This window comes from Molothrus aeneus, chromosome 3 (genome assembly GCF_037042795.1).
Source record: "Molothrus aeneus isolate 106 chromosome 3, BPBGC_Maene_1.0, whole genome shotgun sequence".
NCBI classification, from domain to species: domain Eukaryota; kingdom Metazoa; phylum Chordata; class Aves; order Passeriformes; family Icteridae; genus Molothrus; species Molothrus aeneus.
The window spans coordinates 62,945,254-62,967,517 of NC_089648.1; the positions used below are offsets into that span (position 1 = coordinate 62,945,254).

Genomic DNA, 22,264 nt, shown 5'->3' on the forward strand with positions numbered 1-22,264 from the left:
GCTTTTATTATGATGAGATATTTTAAAAATACAGTCACAATGTAAACTAAGGCAGAAAATACCAGAAGGGAGAACATGAATAGAAGGTACTTAAATCACCAGTTTGAGGGTATTTCTCACTGTTTCATATATTAATGTTGCCACGAAGCCATACATACATTGTCTTGAAAATAAAATGTATTATTACTAAAAATCATAATTATATCACTATAAATTCTGCTTCTCATCAAAGAATGTTGGTTTTGAAACTTATGTTATTCCTTGCATTGAAAACCTGAGGATTTTTATTGAATTAAGGAGCTTAGTTCACTTAGTTCCATGCTGTAATTTACGTAACTCAGCAATCTTTTTTTGATGCTTTCCTATTGTGTAACTTGTCAGTCTTACTCCAACTAGCCTCTTACTCTATTTAATGTTTATCACAGGCCAGAGTGTTAAAAGCTTTGATGGGCATTTCCAGTTATTTCCTCTAAAAAACACAGCATTTACACTTTGTACAAAAGACTTCTTTCCATGTTAAAATCCCTTATTAAGGTATAGAACATAATTTAGACAAATTGTCTTGACATGTAGAAGATAAGTAGACTGAATGTGTTAAGTGAAAACAAAGTTTACCCTACAAAATGCTATTTCTTCACTTCACTTTGGTAGTCAGATATAAACTGAAGTAGAATCAATATATTCTTTACTTCAAGACTCAACAAGCTATTACAGGAAAGTCAACTCCATCATCTTACTACTTTTAAAAGTATTTTCTTTCATTTTTCAATTTTAAAACACCTGAAGTTTATAAAATATCATGCCATTTAAGTTTATAGAATATCATGCCATTTATAGAAGTTTATAAAATATCATGCCATTATAGTGTAGCAAAACCAGTGGACTATGATGGATTCTTTCCAAGCTGAAGTGTCAGTTTTTTAATGGTGGGACTGGTAATTTGTATCCTTTTCTTTTACATGGCTCCTGGAGTTTTAAGACTGATGGACAAAGAAATTGTTTTTTTCTCAGCAGATACTGATTAAATTCTGAGAGAGAATTTATAAAGATGATAATAAAAGAGGAACAACAGATCCAGTATGATTGACTAGTTAATAGAATAGGCTTTTGTTGATTTTTACATCACATTTATAAGGTAGTAAATTAATACCTTCTCACTTTTATTTCAATGGTTTAATTTGCTTTTTATCCCATAAACATAAAACAACTGAAATAAATTTGAATATGCATTTTCATGCCAGTTATTTTAAAATATAATTTAAATGTTTGAATATAAAAATATGTATATATTTATGTCTGTAACTCCAATGACACCCATATCAATATAGATAAATTTATATAATTTATAAATAAATAAAATAAAAAGTGGCAGAATTAATAAGTTTGGCATGGTGACTTCGGAGGCTGTTATTTCCATTATCTGTGACAGAAACAGAGTAAAGAGCTGTGTTACAATTTTTTCTTTCGTTCCTTCTTTACTTTTAAATACCAGTTTTTGATTTGGGAGTCTCCACTTGGAAAATAAAGAGGTTTATTTAAGAATTCTAATAAAAAAATTTAAAATGTACTAGCTTTACAATTGTCTATACCAAGGAAGAAGTAAAAAATAAGCTTTTCTGGAATAAAAACAATATAAAGGAATAGTGTATTCTGTACCAAAGACTGGACTATTACCGGAGCACTGTGTTTTTTTGTCTTTTGTATATAACAAGAGAATGAATTAGATCTGGAGTTTAAAAATGCTGTAATTAAACATTAAGGTGTGGCCACAGCTCTCTTCACAGAGAGCATCAGGCACAACCTTGCCAGGATTTCTCCTACGGAAGGCAGTGAGAAAGCTAAGAGAAAGAAGAGAAAACAATCTTATCTCTATTTGCTGCTCCTGTTGTTTGGCACATGTGGAATGTGTTATGGAGATAGTTTGCCTAAAGTGATTTCTTAATTGGACACTGGTGTTGGTTGTTTTGACTGATTGACCAATTAGGTCAAAGCTGCATCATGACTGTCTGAAAAAGGGTCATGGGTTTTTTTCTTGAATATAGTTAAGTATAGTAGTATAGTATAGTATAGCTTAATAAAGCAATTGTTCAGCCTTCTGAATGTTGGAGTCACTGCATGTCAGTCCCTAGCAGGGGTACGTCCTGCATCAATATTAAGGAGGTGTTTATTTGGTTTTGTTTTACAGACAAGTTTGCTTTCAGAAAGAGTACCTACTCCTGTAACTGATGCAGACTCCACTTCATCAATAAGTCAAGAATCAAAAACCAGGTAACTTGGTACTTAATTTACACACATGTATGAGTGTGAACACAAACTGCTGCTTTAATTACAATTGAAACATCTTGCAACCCCATGTCTTTGTTGTAGTTTGATGCCAGCTGGCAACTAAATACTGCACAGCCATTTGCATCCCAATAGCATGGAGAGGGGAATTGGGAAAAAAAAAAGGGTTGAGATACAAACAGTCTAATAATTTAAACAAAGTCAAATATAGTAATACTAATAATAGCAATGCTCCTAATAGTAATGATAACATTAATAGTAATGAAAAGTAGAGAGAGAAGTAGCACACAAGAGAAACAAATGACACACAACTCAATTGCTCCTTAGCCTCTGACTGATGCCCAGTTCATCTCTTAACAGTGATTTTGGCCAACTTCCTGGCCAGCTCTCTGCAGTTTATGTACTAAGCATGACTTCCCATGCTATGGAATATCCCCTTGGCCAGTTTGGCTCAGCTCTCCTGGTTGTGCTCTCTCATGGTTACTTGTGTACCTGCTCACTTGCAGAGAATGGGAAACTGGAAAGTTCTTCACTCTGAGAAGTGCTACTTGGCAACAACTAAAATATCAGTGTGTTACCAACCTTATTCTTGTCCTAAATCCAAAAAACAGCACTTTACGAGCTACTTAGAAGAAAACACATTCTATCCTAGCCAAACCCAGGACAGTCTTTTTTGCCAAAGGGATAGTGGTAGGTAGAGAAACTATCCTAGCATAGGTCTCACTAGAGCTACAAAATTCTTCCTGGCCTTTGAGAACTTCCTTGGCTTAGAGAGTGGTGTCTAATATATGTAAAATTGACTTATAGTTGATTCTCTCTGACTAAAGTATTTGGTTAGAGCAAAATGTGAGTTAGAAAGCACAGAACAAAATAGCTGTCTATCTTACGCTTTTTATGTGGTGCTAATTTAAAATGTTGTTCTGCTGAATCATATTTATACCTTCAAAAATATTATGTAGCAAGATTGGCAGCATTTTGGCTGATACCAAGTGAATGGTGTCCTTCCTTTTATACTGAAACTTAATGTCCTTTTATAGAAGTTTATACTCATTAAGATGAGAAATACATGAGTATTTGGGAGTCTGAAAATTCAGGACAATGTTGATTTTCCATTTACTGCTCTTATTATGTGAAGCTATTGTGTAAATATAGCACCTTTCTTCATAATTCCGTACCAAGTTCTTGTAGGAACCTTTAGCTCCTCAAATGTGAGTCCCTCATATGTTTTTACATTGTTGAGAAATTCTGTGCTTGTTTTGCCAACATGTTAACTGCCATGTTAATATCTTAAGACTGTATAAGTCAGACTGTAAGTCATAGATATGTTTAGGGATATCACAGGGATATCTTTTGGGTTCCCCTTTACATTATCTCTCTCTTCTGTGCTCCTACATAACTTTAGGTTTGCCACACTGAGTTTGAATGTTCACATAAAATGCAGTCTGGTATATTATCTTTTTCCCCAAATGCTTTTTTAAATCTAACATAAGCTTATAAATTAAGCATAGAGTACAGTGAGTAAAGTACTGTTGTTTTTCAAAGCTAGGAATTGTACTTTTTTCTTTTTTCCCATGCTATTTACATATAGTTTTTAATTACTATTTTGTTACTCTTGCAGCTTGTTATGGGAAGAGACTTTGTTAGATGCCTTGCTAAATTTTTCTACCACACCCAAAGGACTATTTCTGCTTCATAGTACAGATGCCATGAATGACTGTGTGAACTTTATGTTTAACAGTTTATCAAAAAAAATCCAGGTAAGCATTGCAGTCCTTGTAGTTTACTTTTTACTGTAAAGTTTGAAATGCTAGAAACTTTTTTTTCTTCTAAGTGCAAATTTTCTTATACAATGTTGGTAGGTCATGTTGAAATCTAGATATGCTAGACAAAGCTTGAAATACAAACAAAAAATCAGATAATGTGCCGTTTTAGTCAGATAATGTGCAAAAAAGTAATGCCAAAGGCATCCTACGCTATGTGTACAAAAACATTGTAATACTAATGGTTTTATTTGCTCATATTGGATGTCTCACCCACAGTATTTTGTGTTTAAATTTTTATAAATACTTGAGAAAGATGTTTGGTTACGAATCTGACCCTGGTAAGTCTGTAGAGGAAAATATCTATGAATTGTTCAAGTCTAAACATACATTTGATTAAATTCTGTAAACAAGTGTAAGAAAGATCAATATTTAAGAGATCATTTGAGAGTTTCATGTCTTCTGAATAACTAACACTGCACTTTTATACTTCTTATCAACAGACAAATGAATATGAAGATTTTGGTAATAGAATCATTGTTACACAAATGGCAACAGCACCAATGGCTGCAGTGTCTCTGCAGAATTCAGGTAAACTGCAGGATGATGTTATTATGAATAATTGCATGCTGTAGTCCTTCATTTTGAAAAAAGACAGTGGGAAAGATGTTAAAAAAAGATCAACTGTGTAAAATTATTACAAAATATTAACAAAAACTCCTAAATATTTGTTACTTATTTCTTGATGGAAATTAATTCTCTCAAGCTTTTAAGTCATTCATTAATCTTGATGCAGAATTTTAGGGTTTGTTTTATTTTTCCTTCTGATATTATCAAAATCTTTACTTCACTAGTTTGGATTTACAGAAATTTCCTGTATGTGTGTGAAGACATCTGTACTGTTTAAAAATAAATTTAAATAAGAAGCAGGTGCTTCTTATTGATCTGCAGATCAGAATTAATAACTGTTGATGTCTGTAATTTTTATGTACATTTCCATGGTTACTGACTGCTTAAAGGGTGAGGAACTGCAAGGGCCTGAATGTCATAGGTGAAGCTACACATTAATGAGATGTAAAAGAGATTGTGATGTGAGAAGAATTGTCAATTCGGACAAAGTCCCTTCAGAGTCAATCTCAGATAACCCAACTGTTACCATATCATCAACAGTCCAGGTAGCCATTATATTAAAATTAGAATCTCATCAATATAATGAAGGTAATGTCTTAAGCTGCTAAGGAAGTCCATGAGGTACAAAAGTTGCAAATCGTCTCTCTGAGTATATAGAAGGGGCTGGTGTTGACTGAAAGACTGCCAGAAAGGCAGGCAAATTCTGCCAGTCAAGGAAACTGATTGGTTTCTCAGTTAGTTGCTATTTATGCCTCTGGGATTTTTCACAAAGCAGGGAGCAGATCCACTGAGGAGTTACCCATCTGTCCTGTTGTAAGGTTTTCAGCCAAATTGCTTCTTAAGTCCCTTTTATGCCCTTTGGCATCCGAGACAAATGATATACCAAAAATAATCAGCATTGATTTTCAACCCTTACATTTGAAGATTTCAGAGTTAGAGGGCTCTTTCCTATTCTATTTAAATATTTAACATTTTAAATTTTAACAATTTAAATTCAGCTAGTAGTGCTTCTCTAAAAGTTGGGGTTTTTCTAGTCCTTTTCATTGTGGTCTGTTATAATTTATTTATGAGTAATAGTGAATCTGTATTTTTAGAACCACAGAGACAATACTAGCTAAGCCTTGATCCATTGCAATTAACTTTTTAAAGAAGGTCAGAAGCTCATTTACATAGAAGATATATGAATATAGTTCTACTCTAGTGTAATAGCCTTTTGAAGCCATTGGTGCAGACTGTAGATTGAACATAAGCAAACTGCTCTAGAAAGGTAGTTTGGACTAAAGGATTGAGAATAGCAGGGATAGTAACCCTAAGACAATCTGTGTGGTGAAATTTCAGTCTTCAGTATAGAGAATTTTACAAATCTTGGTTAGAATTGTGGTGTAAAATATTTCTAACATGAAACTCATGATTAGAACAAACATTTGTTTTAGGCTTTATAAAGGCACTTGTAACTGAATTATGGGCTCTTTTGGAATGTGGAAAAGATGATTTGAGAATAATCCAACCCAAATCTACTCCAGTTGACCCTATTGACCAAAGTTGTCAGAAGGTGAGAAATGATTTAAACTTATGTTTTTGTATGGAAAGAAACAGTGCTGTGGTTCAGATAGGAAGACACATACCTTTCTGTAAATTTTTATTATACCTGCTTCTTGGCACATGTGTCAAAATTGGTATAATACACTAGTTAAATCATGACTGATACAGGATTCTTATGTTGCATGGCTGTTCACAATGCCAAGGATTTACTATGAAATAATGAATAAAAATCATGGCAAAATGAAGTCTTAAGTGCTGGCCATCAGTTTATGTCCAGATTACTGTAATAAAATCAGGAATTTTAGATTTTAGATTATTCTTTATCTCAAGATTTTAGAATTAAGTGGTAATGAAATACTGTAATTTTCAAAATTTTATGTACCATATGATAGGTAATAGATATTTCATACACTACTGCCCTTTTAGATTATACAGATGCCTACCAGGTATGCAGTCTTATTTTCAACAGGTCTATTTATGTTAAGGTCAGCCTGTAAAGGATGAGAACAAAGTTAATGTAGATTGCAAATAATTGCTAACACTTACTCGGTTGTGCTTAACAGATTAATATTCCCTGTTGTCCCTCCTTTTTTTCTTTCTCTAGTCATTTTTGTTTCTGGTAAACTTGCTCACTTACCCAGCAGTTTTTGAGCTCCTGAGTAAACGAGATATACCAAATAAACCCACGTACTCATTCCGTGAAGTACCCACAGATATAATTGTAAGTATTTTGAAGGAAAAATAATTCTGTGAAGACATTCTTACCTGAGAAAATGTTTTTGTTATAAAAGAGTAAGTTTTTTTTTCCTATTGAAAGATTTTGAATTTTTCTGCATTTTGTATTATAAACAGCATGAGGGCAGTATATGCACATATCACTTCATATGAACCTAAATTTTCATTTTGAAATCTTAAAGGTAATATAAATTTTGATGCCTAATTTAAAGATCATCTTTCTTGACTTGTGTTTTTTCACAGAAAAAAAGTAACATAAATAATCATGTTTATATGTGCATACAGTTGCATATGGGAAAATGTTGGAAAATATGTATACCTGTACTTTATACAGCATTGCTCTATCACACCAGCTGTGGATTTAAAAAGACTAAAAGAAAAAAACCAAAACAAAATGAAAACACAAAAGCCTCATACCTCAGGCTATTTTTAATAGGACACATAATTCACACAAAGGAAAAAATCAGTAATTGGAAAGCTACTGATTAAGACATACTTCAGAGAAATAGCTTCACCATTTCTGTATTTAGTATTATTTTGTATTCAATCATTCTACTGCAGTCAATTATGGCTTTCTTCTCATCTACAAAGCACAGACAATTTGTGACCTTGTGTGGCACTTAAAATCAGATTTTTTCCCTAATGAGTTAGTACTTTAAATTGCTGTTATGTTGAAGTGTTTGTCTAGCATAGGCTCTGGATTGGTGATATTTTAAGTTGTTTAGACAAAGTTTATCATAATAGTGTATATTAGGTTTGGAAGGTATTTTGGGGCTCTTTTTTGCAATACTGTTATGATGATTTCAAGAGGAAATTGCATGACAAATTTCATTTTTCCAATCCACTCAATGCTGGCGCATTCAGCAATGGATAGCTTTGTTCAGTTACCAAGTTTTTTAAGGAACTCAGAGTGAGGAAGATAGATGTATGCTGAAAATCATAAGTATTTGAGAGCATTCAAATTGTGGTAGATCTCAAGAAAGATTTTTACAGCTTTTGAAAGCTGGTGTTATTTTAGCTTTAGAGGCAGTTGAGTATTTTTATGAAATTTTCTAGGTTTCTTGAAATGCCAATACTGATACAATTCTTCAAAGTTCCCTGAGGAGATAAAGATATTTTGGATGAGGTTTGTCTCAGTTAACTACTGTGCAGCAGTGGGTTTTGTGGGCCTAGCCATCCAAGCTACACCTTGATATGTAAGATAGGCATCCAAGATTATGTAGTTAGCAGAAAGGAAATTGTGAGATCCTCTAATGTTAGTTTAACATATAATGGCTGAGTCTAAGTACTCAGAAAACTTCTGAAGTTAAGAAGAGATACAGATTTGTTATGACTATGTTTTTGGGCAGTGATTCCAGAAAGCAAAAGGTAAAAGATTTTGACTGGATATAACTACAAGAAGCAAAGTAAAAGCAACTTCTGTTCCATTGGAAGGTTTGCTTGGAAGACCTAACTACTTTGTGTGCCTTATTTTTTCTCTCCTTTTGAATTGTGTCGTGTTGCCACAGAATGTGACTTGTTTATGGCTAAACTATGTTTGCTAACGCACAGAACTTAATCATTTTGGTATATCCTTTATTTCTTGAATACCCAGGATTTAAACATTTTTACCTCCTTTATATTTTTATCTGACTAGCTGTATCATTGATTGAACAGATTATCAGTTGATAACAACTGTAGACTAATGAGGTTTTCATTTGTGCCCTTAGGGAAATTATTCTTAATACATGTAAGATTTCTCTTTGCTGTGTTTGGCATGTAAAATTATTTTAGAGAATGGAACACATAAATGAGGATTTTCTGCCTGTCTCCAGTCTTTGAGGGTTTCTGCAGCGTATATATTCAGGGGAATCTAGTTTGGAAGGTACCCTCTAGACCTGTAGCTTTGAAAGGCATTAGAGAAGGTGATTTTCTTCAGTGATTCTAGAGAATCTTAGATGGTTTGTCTTAGATATTCAAAGTAGATGACATCTGACCTGTAATGTTTGAGCTATGCTCTGTAGCTGAGCAGTGAAAATCTGTCCACACTTTTTTTGCATGTAATCCTGTGTTAGACCTTGTTCATTATCTTCCTTCCTAAAATCCCAAATAGAGCTTAGTCTCCTTTCTCAGTAGTCCTCTCACTGTGCCTGCTCTTTGTACTCTTTTGTAGCTCCAAGCTTTGATTTATAAATGAGAGAAGGAACATAATGCCCGAGAAATATCCCTTAGCATTTAACTCTTTGTATGCACGGATATCTGAAAAAATCTTAATTCCCAAACAAATCAATTGCTTGCATTGTCAATTTTATGAACAGCCTTGAGATCCAAGTTGAGTTTTTTAATTGAGAATTTTATTGTAAATATACTATGTGGAAAAAGCTGTCTCTCCCAATGCACCAGAAATCTAATAGGAAAAGTATGCTTTTACTGTATTTTAAAGGGTACATTCTATGAAGACAGTTTAATTTGAAAAGTTCTAGACTTTGGTTTTTTTTTTCTATTGTGAGTTTTACTCATGATTTTTACTTTTCTCTGTTGAAAACCAGAGCTTTTGTTAATTTCATTAAAGTATGGGTCTTAACTTTACCTTCATATCTTATTGAAATGACTCATTGATCTAATTAGGTGAATAATAACTCCCTCTGCTGTCTGTGAAACTGTACTTCTAAAATGTGGAGAAAATAAAACTTCGTATTTAATCAAGATTAAATAAAGCTCATAAGGATTTTGTAATCTGTTTCTTGTGACCATAGCACAGCAATCTCTCTCTGACATGATAACAACACTGAACATGAACAATGTTTTTGTTCATTGCTTAGTTTTTTTAATCAAATAATTTTTTCAGAAGCAGTTTGCGTGTGCAGTGAGCCAGAGGGGAAGATAATTGGGTTGGCTTTGTGGAAGAAGTGGGAAACAGCCACAAGTCATTGTCTGCTACATGAGATGCTCCAAGATGAAAGGTGTAAGCCTCAACATCTGAGGCAAGCCTTGTTAAACCAAGACTAAATGGCTGTCTTGAAGCATGTAGTACTAACCAGTGTGCAAAAGGGTTATTATACTGAAGGAGTTGCCGTTCTCTTTATTAAAATAGACATGTACACACTTCAAACATGAAAAAAAAATTTAACTCTTTTTTTGTGGTTTAATGCTAAAGAAGAACTAGGATAGTTGACATGCAAGGATCTTTTTGTATGTTTATATTTTTAATAGATTTTTTTTTTCTAACCTGCTACATGGTTAGGAAAGTTTTGCCATTTTTGCCTTCAATTTTGCTGTTGACTTTTGTGTGGAAAACACCTCCTGTTACAGAAATAATTTCAGTGTGTGTTTTAATAATAGCTTTCATTCAATAGTAAATATCCCTATGAAACTATGATGTGCATAAATTATAAATGCCTACATGGTTTTTCACATTTCTCTTCCTTTGACAGGATATTATTGACAGGCTTATAATTTTGAACTCAGAAGCTAAAATTCATTCCTTATTCAATTATGAACAATCCCATATATTTGGTCTGAGGTAAGGTTCATGTTTTTTATTCTCTGGTCACATTAATTAAATAAGATATAATATGCATGGATGTGTTACTTCTGACAAGATAACATTGTTTGGGTTTTATTATGTATGATGGTGAAATTCCCCCTTTTTTTACCATAAGAAGATTAAATGAAAAATGGCCTACAAAATGAGAACAGTGATGGATCTAATCTTATTATCTGTAAATGGATATATTGTAATATGAGAAGCAGTGATAGAAATTGCATGTTATTTTGCCTACTTGACTGTAAAAAAACAAGTTTTATATCCGCTGTACACCAAAATACCAAAATTCCTTTTACTATGTTTGTGTCATTTTGGTTTATGTAATTTCTCCGTACTTATAATTGTTTTTTAACTATTTGTTTAATTATCACCTATTTCACAAAAACCTAGTTTAAGGAGTGTAGCATTTGGTTCCAAATATTTCTAGAACCTAAAGATACACTTAAAAGATGCTCACACTGTTATTCTCATGTATTGTAATATTCAGTGCTTTATAATTTTAACATAGAAATTAGTTTCTGCATTTTTATTCTGTTTTCCAAGGATGACTATATAAATACTTGAATTCAGGTTTTGTTGGGAAATAATTATTATTGACAGTTGAAATAAAAACCTATTGGATTGTACTTCATAATATGGAAAACTTTGATTACCTTGCTTGAGCAAGATATAGCCCAACTGATTAAGTTCTGAAACCTTAGCTTTTTGCAGCTATGTTTTTACTTTAATATCACAATTAAATTATTTCATACTATATATGAATGACCATAAGATACAGTACAATTTGTTGATAAGGATGAGCATAGCGGAGATGAACAATGGCAGAGATTGGAGTTGGGAGATATATATGATTTTGACATAGAAATCAGAAGTTATAAATGCTGCTTTGGAGGAAATCACTAGTTTATATAAGAATAAGAAGTCTTAAGATTAAATTTGAAAAAAAAAATTGTTCTTCATTTAGGATTAGACTGACTGCATAGAAAACTTGACAGAACTTCCATTGATTTAATTAGGATCAAGAGAAAATGAGATGTTTTACAGTTTAAAATAAAGGGTGGTTGGGCACTGGAACAAGGCTCCCCAGGTAAATGATAAAAGAACCAAGCCTGACAGAGTTCAAAAAAGCATTTGGAGAGCACTCTCAGGCATGTGCTGTGATTCTTGGGGTGTCCTAGGGGTGCAGGCCAGGAGTTGGACTAGATCCTGATGGGTCCCTTCTAACTCAAGATTTACAGTATTAAGACTTATTTAGAGTATTAAGACTTGCAAATAACCGTGGCCTGTATTACCTGAACATGAGAGGTGTACAGTTCATTTTAAAGTTCTGTGATCTTTCCTGTGAATGCTGCTGACTGCAGACATCCATGTTCTGTAAAACTAACCTCGCCTTGTGTGGTTGATTTTCTCCTTGACCAAATTCCATCAAGAGTTCTAAGTTCAGCAGGAGTTATACCAAATAATATTAAATGCTTAACAGATCTGAAAATGTGGAAATTATAGCAAAAGATCTAATTTCTCTTTGCTGTTACATAGAAATTAAATATTTAGGTGATAATTGCAGCATTGAAAAACAGTATGATTTTGTGAAGCAATTCTCTGGAAACATTTCTGCTAGACTTAATACCAATAATACAGCTAAAGCCACATTCTTTTAATTGTTCACAGATCTACACAGCCATACACTATATATGTGGCTCAACTCAACCCATGGTTATGTGCTGAACTTCAGATCTCTTTAACTTACAGTGTTATATGGTGAGGTCCTGTTTTTCTTGTTCAAAACAGTTACACGTGTACTTGACTGTTATACAACTTCTGCAATTTAGAACTACATTTTCCTTTGTGTGTATACTGAGCTTCAGTGTCTTAAATTATTTTGGTTATTAGGTGTGCAATTGCATATAAAACATAAAATACATAGGTATTTCCACAGTCTGTTTAATCCAAAAATGCACAGGTATTTGGGATATTTATGTTTGTAATGTTATTACTTCATTTTCTGGTGGATAGGTTTTTTTCATTTTGAATAAGCGTGAATTCTGAATTACAATTTTGAAGGACAGTCTGGTAGAGGCTTTGCTGTCAACTTCACTTTTCAAGCTTAACCACTGTAAAGTGGTGTGCATGCAGTAGAAAGCAAAGGGAAAACATAGGGAAGCAAAATAGGGTGTGCATAGCCAATATCTCTTAGTCTTTAAAGAATACTCCCTATGGTGGATTCATATAGATTAGGGTTTGTGTGGTCAAGGGTGAAATACTCAGTTCTGCCACAAGCTGTAGCTAATTTCAAATCTGTGGTTCCTTTGGTTTTCTTCTTGTTGTTACTCTTTGGTTTTGTTAGGGTTTTTTTGTTTGTTTGTTTGGGTTTTTGTTTTGTTTTGGTTTTTTGTTTGGTTTTTTTATTTGTTTGTTTTTAGATTCTTTGAAGTATCTTTGCCTAGGATGATTCTTCAGTAGTTTCAGACAGTGATCTGATATTCCATTAATTGAATCTATTATGTGTTTCTGTGATGAGATTTGTTCACTTGAAGGTCCTTTTAAGCTAACTGGAGAAAAAAAAGGTGTTATTATCATTACTATTATTTATTTATTAAAGGGAAACCTTAGGCAAGAAGTTGGAGATAGGAATAGAAATGTCTAAGTATATAGACAGTTCCTAATTTGTCTATAGAAAGATTTTCAAGCTGTCAGTTCAGCTTTTAGCTTCAAAGCAGATTTACACTTTTTTAGAATTGAGAAGTCTCCCAGTTGGCCAATATCAGTTGATAAAAGAATACTGAAGGCTGTCTCAGACACTCTTTTGTACAGGCTGAAAATCTGGATGCACAGGAGCTAATGCAGAAATTCTCAGTGGTCTTTCTGTTGTTGAAGGTTCTGAACTTGCCATCAGAGCACAAATCCTATTAAAAGGAAATTAAGAGCAGTAATTAAAGCAATATTTTTTGACATACTAAACAGAGAGTATTTTCTTAGTTTAATGATTAGCTTTATTTCTCTGATACAAGTATACCCATAAATTTGATTTTAAAAGATATTGCATATGAGAAATAACAATTTTCTTAAAATGTGACACTAGAAGTCTTTACCACCTCCCTGTTGAGGCCAAGCTCTTTGAAGAGCTCTCTAACTGTCTCTAACATATATTAAAAAGGAATCTTTCAGATTAATGATATTATATATTATCAACACGTTTTGTCTAGTATTTCAGTACAGTAAATGCATTCATGAGTTTTTACAGCCTGCCAAGAAAGCATATGCATAATATATATATGTTCAAAGTCTTTGCCTGAAGGATTATTCAGCTATTTACATATTGCTGTTCTCTCTATTCAGAAAATAGGTTTTCTGTGAATGATAGTGACATTATTTTATTAGCTGGATTTAAGTGTGGCAGAGTAAGAATTTCTAGCTTTGATAATCAGGTTCCTGTCTCTAAACAGTATCAATACCCCAAAATAAATTAGAAGATACTCAAATAGTGTTGGCTTGAGTAAAAAACAGGAGAAATAACATTACTGGAATATGCCTAGACTGTGGGGTAGTGGGAGGAGATAAGAGTTGGTTTACAGGCAGAACTGCAAAAATTCCCTTTTACTTAATAGAGTACTTTTGTAACACACTGTTCTGGGAATCTCTTTTTTGTGGATATATGATAAAATGGCAGTAAGCGGCATTTGAGTACTTTAAAGAGGAAAATTAGACGTTTTTCCCTTTGGCTATCTTTTTTTTTTCCCCAGTGGCTTATTTTAAGCATAAATCAATAAAACTCCTAAATATTGTGAAGTCAAAAGATCTTTTGTACATACATTCTGAATCAGAAGGACCTTTGTTAGCTCCACACTTGTTCACTATGGTGCCTCCTGCTAGTGAGCATCAAGGAACTCTGTTAAAGTGTTTGGCCTTCTGCAGGGAAATACCTGGAAAATTCTGAGGGTAAACCCTTTTCCTTCAGATATGCAGATTTTGACTGTTTAATTTTAAAGGTTCAATGAGTTTGCCTGTCATTAGAGATATCTGAAGATAACCCATTTTGTAGAAGTGTAAATGTTCCATTCCAGTTGGAACTGGAATGGAAAATAGATTTATTTTAGGCTTCTCTAAGGCAAGGCTGAAAACCCAGCATTTATTACAATGCTCTGTGTGAATAAATGCATTTCTTTTTCTGTGGAATTAAAGAAAATTGTAAATATTAGTCTAAGTCATATGCTCATCTGTATCAGCCTCAGGATTGTAAATCTACTGTCTGCTGCAAATAGAAAAATAATATTGGCTTGTTATTTTCAGGCTTGTGTAATAAAAATTTTGACATTGTTAGGTCACATTTTCTTTGTCATATAAAATATTATGGTGAATATGTTTTTGTTTATGTTTTCTTGCTTACCAAGTGAGTGGAGAGAATTATAAAAATGCATTGTATCTCTTTCTGTTGCCCTAAAAAACTAGCAGAGAAAGATTTAGGAAAGAAAATTTAAATGGCTTATACTTTACTGACATCAAAATCAATCAGCATCTTGAAATTTGCCTTAAAGCAGTACATATCTGTCAAAATTTAATCTAGAGCATTCCAGTGAAATCCAGGTGAATGAATTAAATGAAAAAAAAAATGTGATAGGCAAAAGATAACTTTGTGAGTTTAGGAAATACAAATAATAAATGTTCCTGCATTCTTCTCCATTACTTTGTCAACTGCATAGTAAACACCTCCCTTATATAATAGCATTTTAATAGTGAGGTAGCCTCAGCATATGAAATAGGTCATTCCTTAATTGTACTTGCATTATGTGTATTATTATTAATTAAGAGAATGTGTGATTTTAATGATTGCAACACAATGCTGTTTATATTTAGTCTCTCTTTTCCTTTCTCTTTATGAAAAAGCATCATGAGTAGCAGAATGCAAAGGTAAAAGGGAACAGGGTCTGGATTAGCAGTGACTACTAATGATGGGGATTTGCAACAGGATTATGCGAGAATGCTTCCACATTATCTGTGATCACGGAGTTACGCAGTTAATTCAATTTTTTGCTAACTTATAATTTATAGAAGTTTATTAGGTTTATTCACTTAAAACAAATAATTGCTAATAAAATAGGCACAGTAGATTCTGTGATCAGATTTTACTTGTTTGTTGACTTTTTTTCCTTTACTTAACTTAAAATTTTTCACTTCTGATCCTCTAGGCTGGCAAGTGATGCTCAGGAAATGCATTTTTATTTAGCTGGGGAAACTTTTATCATTAGCAATCACGTTATATGCCATTTGTAGGTACATTGGGTAGCTGAAATGGTGTAAGTGCTCTTTTGCAAATCTTTTTATGTGGAAAACATTGTAAGGAATATGTTAGTCCCTGAGTTTTCTTTCTGGGAGAAACATGACTGCCCTGAGGTAGGAGCTTCCACTAAAACTCTTTTTTTTTTTTTTTTCAAAGCCATGCATCATCCTCAGTGGAACAATTAGAAGCCTAAATCCTTTAGCTAGACCAAGTGCAGAGGCATCCTCTATCTGCTCATTTCTAATGCCTTTTGTTCAGTTTGCAAAGGCAGTGTGCAAAGCTTTGCTTGGCTGAAGCTTCCAAATGCCCTTTGTGTTCCAACACTGACTGAGTGGCTTTGGACTTCTGTAGGGTTTTTTTTTATCCATAGCCTCTGTCTACTGGTCTGGCACTTGATAATAATTGCCATTCACTGTTTGGATCCATGTTCTCATTGAAGCTTAGGCTCTTACTCAAAGTGTAGTAAGGAGTAAATCAAATTATTAATGTAAGCTCTGATGTTAAATGGGCTGTCCTCCATTATGATGACACTGGAATTGTTTAATGCAGATTTGGCTTTGGGTTTCACTTTTGTTGTACATAGCCATTTAGTGAAAAGGAGGTCCTGCTACTGCAAAGAAGTTCCAGTCCTTGCGTTATTGCTCTTCAATTTTTAATATTTATTCCTGAGAGATGAAAAAAAAAGCACCTTACCTTGTCCCACAGCTGAGCTCTCTACAAATATCATGCTATATATTTTGCACTGGCCTGATTCAGCCATGCTATATCTGTAGAAGGCGTGTAACTACAAGCCAAAAGAAAACCTTTTACTAAAGACCAATTTAGTCCTCTGTTTCAGCATCATGTCACTGTCTATAGCAGAAATGTAAGCATTTTGTGTTTAGTTGGCCATTTTATGCTGCATGCACACATCTATTACTGAGATTGTAGTATAGTTGATTTTGGATGAGCTGCTTGCTTTCTTCTATGTGGTGGAAATTTTGGGCTGCTTATAGCATAAAATTTTATCCATACAGACTGGGGTCAGATTTTTTAATAGCACCCCATATGGGTGCTGTGTTTTGAATTTGGGACTAAAAGAGTATTGATAACACAGCATGTTTCCACTGATGCTGTGCAAGCAGCAGCTCAGCAACAGGGCTTTCTTTTTTATAAACATTAGCCATACTTAGGAATGTGTGAGAGATTGGGAATGAAAACAGCTGGGACAGCTGATCTGAGCTGACCAGAGGAATGTTTTGTACCACATAGCATCCCACACTGAGGGGCTTGGAGGTTGATCTTGCAGGTCTCATTAGTCAGAGACTGGCCAGGCACGAGCGGTGAGGGAGTGAGAAGCAGGGTGGGTGCTTAGTTGCTGACTGATGTTAACCCACCACAGACTGTTACAGCTGCTGTTTTCAAAAGTAATATCTTGCATCTTTCACTGCCAGCTGAGCATTAGCAGATATGCCTGAAGTGAGGACAGAACATCAGAATGCCTTTGGAAAGAACTTATGAAAGTAAGGAAGAATAGTGTATGGTGGTGTCGTGGGAACTGCAGAAAAATAGAAAAACATAATAAAGGTCCTGTTTGAGAGAAATGTGGTTTGATATTGGGAAAAAGAACAAAGAACATACTCTTCTGTGTTCTTAAAAGGAACTCCTAGAAAAAATACTGAGGTGGTCATAAGCTATCTTCATAATATGCGTTTATAGCAGCTCAGAGTAAATCATGGACAATTTATTATATTATTTTCAGGCAAAAAAATGTAGAGAGACAGCATAAAAATTAGCAAGGTTTATTTACTAGCTGATTTATACCCCACAAAGGAGCTTTTGTTGTGTCATAATTAAAGAAGTCAATATGATTCCACATAGCAAAACTAAGGAGATAGCCCATGGAAAAAAGAGTAGTTAGAATGCTTTCTTTTAGATTAGGGATTTCTGCAGTGAAGTATTAATTGTGAAATTGTAGTTGAAGGGGTAGAATCCAGGGAGTACTTTTCAAGAAAAATGGATAGGGGAGGAAATGCAGAATTCAGAACAAAATTACTTATTCCTAGCATATTTTCACAACTATGACATGTATTTTGATATTTCTGAATTTCCTTGAAACTGCTCTTCTATAAAGGACTGCCTTCAGATAAACTTTTATTTTATATGCATTGCAGTTTGTTCCTGGGTGTGTGGTATATCTTACTAGTAGCGATCACAGAATTACGTAATCAGAATTGAAAGGGGGATGGAAGATTGCGTAGTACAACTGCTCTGCTCAAAGTAGGTTCAACTATAGAGCATTACTCAGGGCTGTGTCCAGTCTTGTTTATAGTATTGTCAAGGCTGGTGATCCTGCAGCATCTTTGGGCAATTTGTTCCACTGTTTTACCACCGTCATAGTATATTAAAATGGAATTTCCTGTCTTTCAATTCATGTCCTTTGCATCTAGTCTTTTCACTGGGTATCACTGAGAAGAGTCTGACTCAATTTTCAAACCTTCCTGTTAGATATTTATACACATTGACAGGATCTCCCCTGAGGATCCTCCGGGCTGAGCAGTCATAGCTCTCCCAGCTTTTCCCTATGTCAGATGGCCCAAGCCTTAATTGTCCTCTTGGCCTTTTGTTGGACCTGCTCCAGTGCATCCATGTCATGCTGTTACTGGTGAGCTCAGAACTAGACCCAGCACTCCAGGTATGACTTCACCAGAACCAGTAGAGGGGCAGGGTCACCTCCCTCCAGCGACTTTTGGCAGCACTCTTCATTACACAGCCCAGGATGGTGATTGCCCTCAAGGGCATGTTTCTGGCTCATGTTCAAACTATTGACCATCAGGAGCCCCAGGTCCTTGACTGCAAAGCTGCTTTATGACTGATTGTCCCCTGCCTATACTGTTGCATTGGGCTCTTCCCAGGTATAAGAACTTCATCAAAGTGTATCTTCCAATTTTCAGCAGTATTTAGGTTGGGAATCTTTCTAAAGAAAATTTAAAAACATATCTGTTTTTAAAAAAAACAGATTTTTTAAAAAAATTTTTAAAAAATTTTAAAAAAATATATGCTTTAATCATATTGTGTTATATCTCTAAAGGTTTTATACATTCTCATAAGCATGTACTTCTTATAGATGAGATATCGAGATGGGGAGTCTGATCCAATTCTTATGTTCCAAAAACAAACAAAAAAGACAAAAAACTCCATAGCTGTATTCAAGCATGTGTACAAATATACTTACTATAAAATGTGGGTTATTTTCTTTTTAATTGGAAACTTTACTCTATACATTTATGACTTTGGATGATAATTAATGGAATAGCACAATTAACCAAAGAACCTCTACTTCAATAGTTGCATTTTTAAATGTCTTTTTCTGTGTAGGTGAAAATTTCATTTAGATGCCCAAGCAACAGCTGCATACACTAGATCTTGTATATTTCATCATTTATTCTACCACTATTCCATCTACCTAATTTTATTTGCTCATGGTTGGTTGCTCTTGTTGTTTTATTTTTTGCTCTGTCTTGCCTACCAGAGGAGATGATGTTATAAAGCATTCTCAGCTACTAGTATTCTCCCAAGTGGTTTTTAACTGCTGGTCTTTGCCACTTACTGTACTTCACAGAAAAAATTATCCATCTTCATAATGGTTTCAGAGCTCTTTTCTGGGTTTTTTCTTCTAAATAATAAAAATTATAGTTGAACTGTCATTTCTTCTTCTGTGATTTAGAAAAGTACTGAGAACAAATTGATGTCACAAAATAGTTAATGTAAAAGAAATAAAGCTGAAGAGTACTGAAAATGAACACAACAATTTGTTTAAAAAACAACAGAAAAAAACCTGTGACATATTCTCATCTTGGCTGTTTAATCCTTGGCCACAACTGTATAAATTTGCAGGTGTTAAATTATTGAGACAATGGCTTATGAATTTTTGCTATTGTCAGTAGAAACATATGAGGAATTACATGGAAGAAAATAAGCTTTGACTAGCAGACTATGAATTTAAAACAGTATATTTTCTAGTTCATATAAAATCTTGTGTGAACACAAAATATAATGCTGATCAGCCTTAATTTATGTTGCATTTTATGACTGTGTTAAAACAGGAAATAAAACCAGTAACAAGAATGTTTAGTTACATTGTTTTCCTTGAACTGGAAGCCCACAATGAAATTATTCTGTTGTGGTCTTAGAGTGATTAGATTAGTTAAAACAAAAAGTAAGTGATTTGGACTGTTTTATTTCAGATTTATATGAAAATATATTGGAGTACTCACCCTGTTAATTTGCCCCAAAGTTATGAAAGAAAATTGTATATAATGTACTGTCTTGTGCACTTGTTATTATTCATTTCATTTACCATTTGTGTTTCTCTGAAAAAACCTAACCCAGCAGATTTGTTGGTTATGTCACATGCTAAATCTTTTATTGCTTTTGAACTGCGTTAAATGTGATTATACAGAAGGTCTTAAAAGCCTCTTTTCTAAATGAAAGATATTTTTTTTACCTCCCTTCCTTCTTCCCCCTTCAGACAACCTATTTTTGAGTTGCTTTACCAGCCTATTATTGTATAATTTCCTTATATTTCACGTGGAATGTCTTACTAAGCCTGTATCATTTTTGTTACACTGTGATGTACACTCAAAAGCAACTGAGCTGACCAGTGGGTATTTTCTCTGGTTGTTCAGTGCACACAATAAAAACAACTGTTGGGAGCCATTCCCTGTTTGCTTAAGGTTGTGCCACTTGAGTGGTTAAAAAGGATATAAAAGTGTTCCTGACCTAGTTGTATGTGAGGTTTTTTCAGGCACTTCAAATGGGTTTTTTTGTTGTTTTTTCCTCCTCTCCCTTTCCATTGCAAGATCTCATAAACATGTTTACCCTTGTCTTTCTGTGCATTACTGGAGTCCTGACTGATGTGATACCATTTCAATGTCTCCTTCTGCAGGCTGTTAAATGTGCTGTGCTGTGAGCTCAATACCCTTTTACTCTTGGAGACTCAGTATAAAGTGTCACAAGTTTTACTAACTGCTCAGGAGGAAAATGTCACAGAAACTTCAGAAGGACCAGGGTAAGAATTGATTGATGTAAATGTTATTTTAACTATCAAACTCTTCTCCTGAGAACAAATACATGAATGCCTTAGCTTTAAACATACAAATGCTTTCACTTAAACTGGCTTCTAATGTCTATAAGTTTCCTTACATGCAGGTTGGTCAGCAGTTTTAAATTATGAAAAGAATAATAGCCTTCTCTTTCTCCCATGTTCACCCCAAAAATATAAAAAATAAAAATTTTTTTTTTTTTTTACTTTTTAGTTGTATTACTCTTAAGTTGTTTCTAAAACAAAAAGTGTTTAAAACTTGTGAATGTAAGTATGCCTTTAATTTTATATGTTTTTTAATGTTATGTATTTAATATAAAATCAGAGTATTGTTTTAATGTTAATGAATTACAGGCATCATCAGTATTTCAGGGTTTTTAGGGGGGAGTACTTTTGTTCTTGTTGTTATTGTTTGGTTTGTAGCTTTGTCAACTCTCCAACAGCTTATTAGTGGCTTGGTCAACTCCCCAGCTTCTATGACTTTCCACTGCTGTCTTCTAAATAAAATTACACAGTGCATCCTTTCAAAAGGAAAAAAGTATTTTTGGGACAGAAGCGGACAGTCATTTAGTTACTGACATTTTTTTCTTTCTCATGGCATGCTGAGTTTTAAGTATTTTCCTCTTACTGTTTGTTATATGAGACCATTAGAGAATGTAAGTCAAACAGTATGGGTGAAGATGATAGTTATTTACTATTTGAACATGAAAGCTGCTATTTCCCTTCTAAGGAAAAACTTTTATTAAGAAACTTGGTGAATAAAACCTGGATGTTACTGCTTTCAAAAATTTTGTACTTTGGGCTGCACAGTGACTTCAGACAGCAAGTTGTCTCTATTTCAAGTAGTGAATAACTCTGCTTATTTGTGACAGCAGAAATATACTGGTAGGCAAAATAAGGAGCAAATTTTTATGGTCCATTAACTGTCAGTGCCCTAATTATATAATTTTTTATGTGACATAAGAAAATCTGTGAGATTTTCTACTCTTTTGGGTCCAGTAATTGCTCAAATTTTTCTAATCAGTAGTAGGTAGGGAAGCTCACAGAACAATGCTTGGAGACATCTCAAAATACCTAATGTTTCTGTTTATTTATGCCTATTTGTATTCCAGACTGTGTTTTAACTCTGGTATGTTTCTCAAAATATTCTTGCTTCTTTAAGTTTTCTATGTTAAATAGTCAATAAATCAAAGCTTGTAATTTTTGAAGGTATGTTGTGTTTTGCTTGGGGTTTTTTCCACAGAGTTTTTATAATTGATGGTCTGTCAGTGGAGAGAAACCATGTTCTTGTAAGGATAAATCTGATTGGAGGACCACAGGAAAGGATTTTGCCTTTGAGAGAATTAGATAAGGTTAGAATTTTAAGTTTACCAGTTTCTTTCTGTAACTTCTGCTTTCATTAACTGAACATTTTTGCTGGTAATTAAGCA

At 33.8% G+C, this 22,264-nt stretch overlaps 1 protein-coding gene across 1 annotated transcript in view; it reads left to right on the top strand.

The window, feature by feature from the left end:
- The window catches only part of TBC1D32 (TBC1 domain family member 32), a 74,425-nt gene that overhangs the window by 19,538 nt on the left and 32,623 nt on the right, over positions 1-22,264 (top strand). The window contains exons 18-25 of the mRNA XM_066547075.1: positions 2,186-2,268; positions 3,902-4,040; positions 4,547-4,634; positions 6,107-6,225; positions 6,820-6,936; positions 10,364-10,452; positions 20,679-20,801; positions 22,078-22,186. Coding sequence (XP_066403172.1) covers positions 2,186-2,268; positions 3,902-4,040; positions 4,547-4,634; positions 6,107-6,225; positions 6,820-6,936; positions 10,364-10,452; positions 20,679-20,801; positions 22,078-22,186 — 867 coding nt within the window. The remainder of the gene's footprint in view (positions 1-2,185; positions 2,269-3,901; positions 4,041-4,546; positions 4,635-6,106; positions 6,226-6,819; positions 6,937-10,363; positions 10,453-20,678; positions 20,802-22,077; positions 22,187-22,264) is intronic.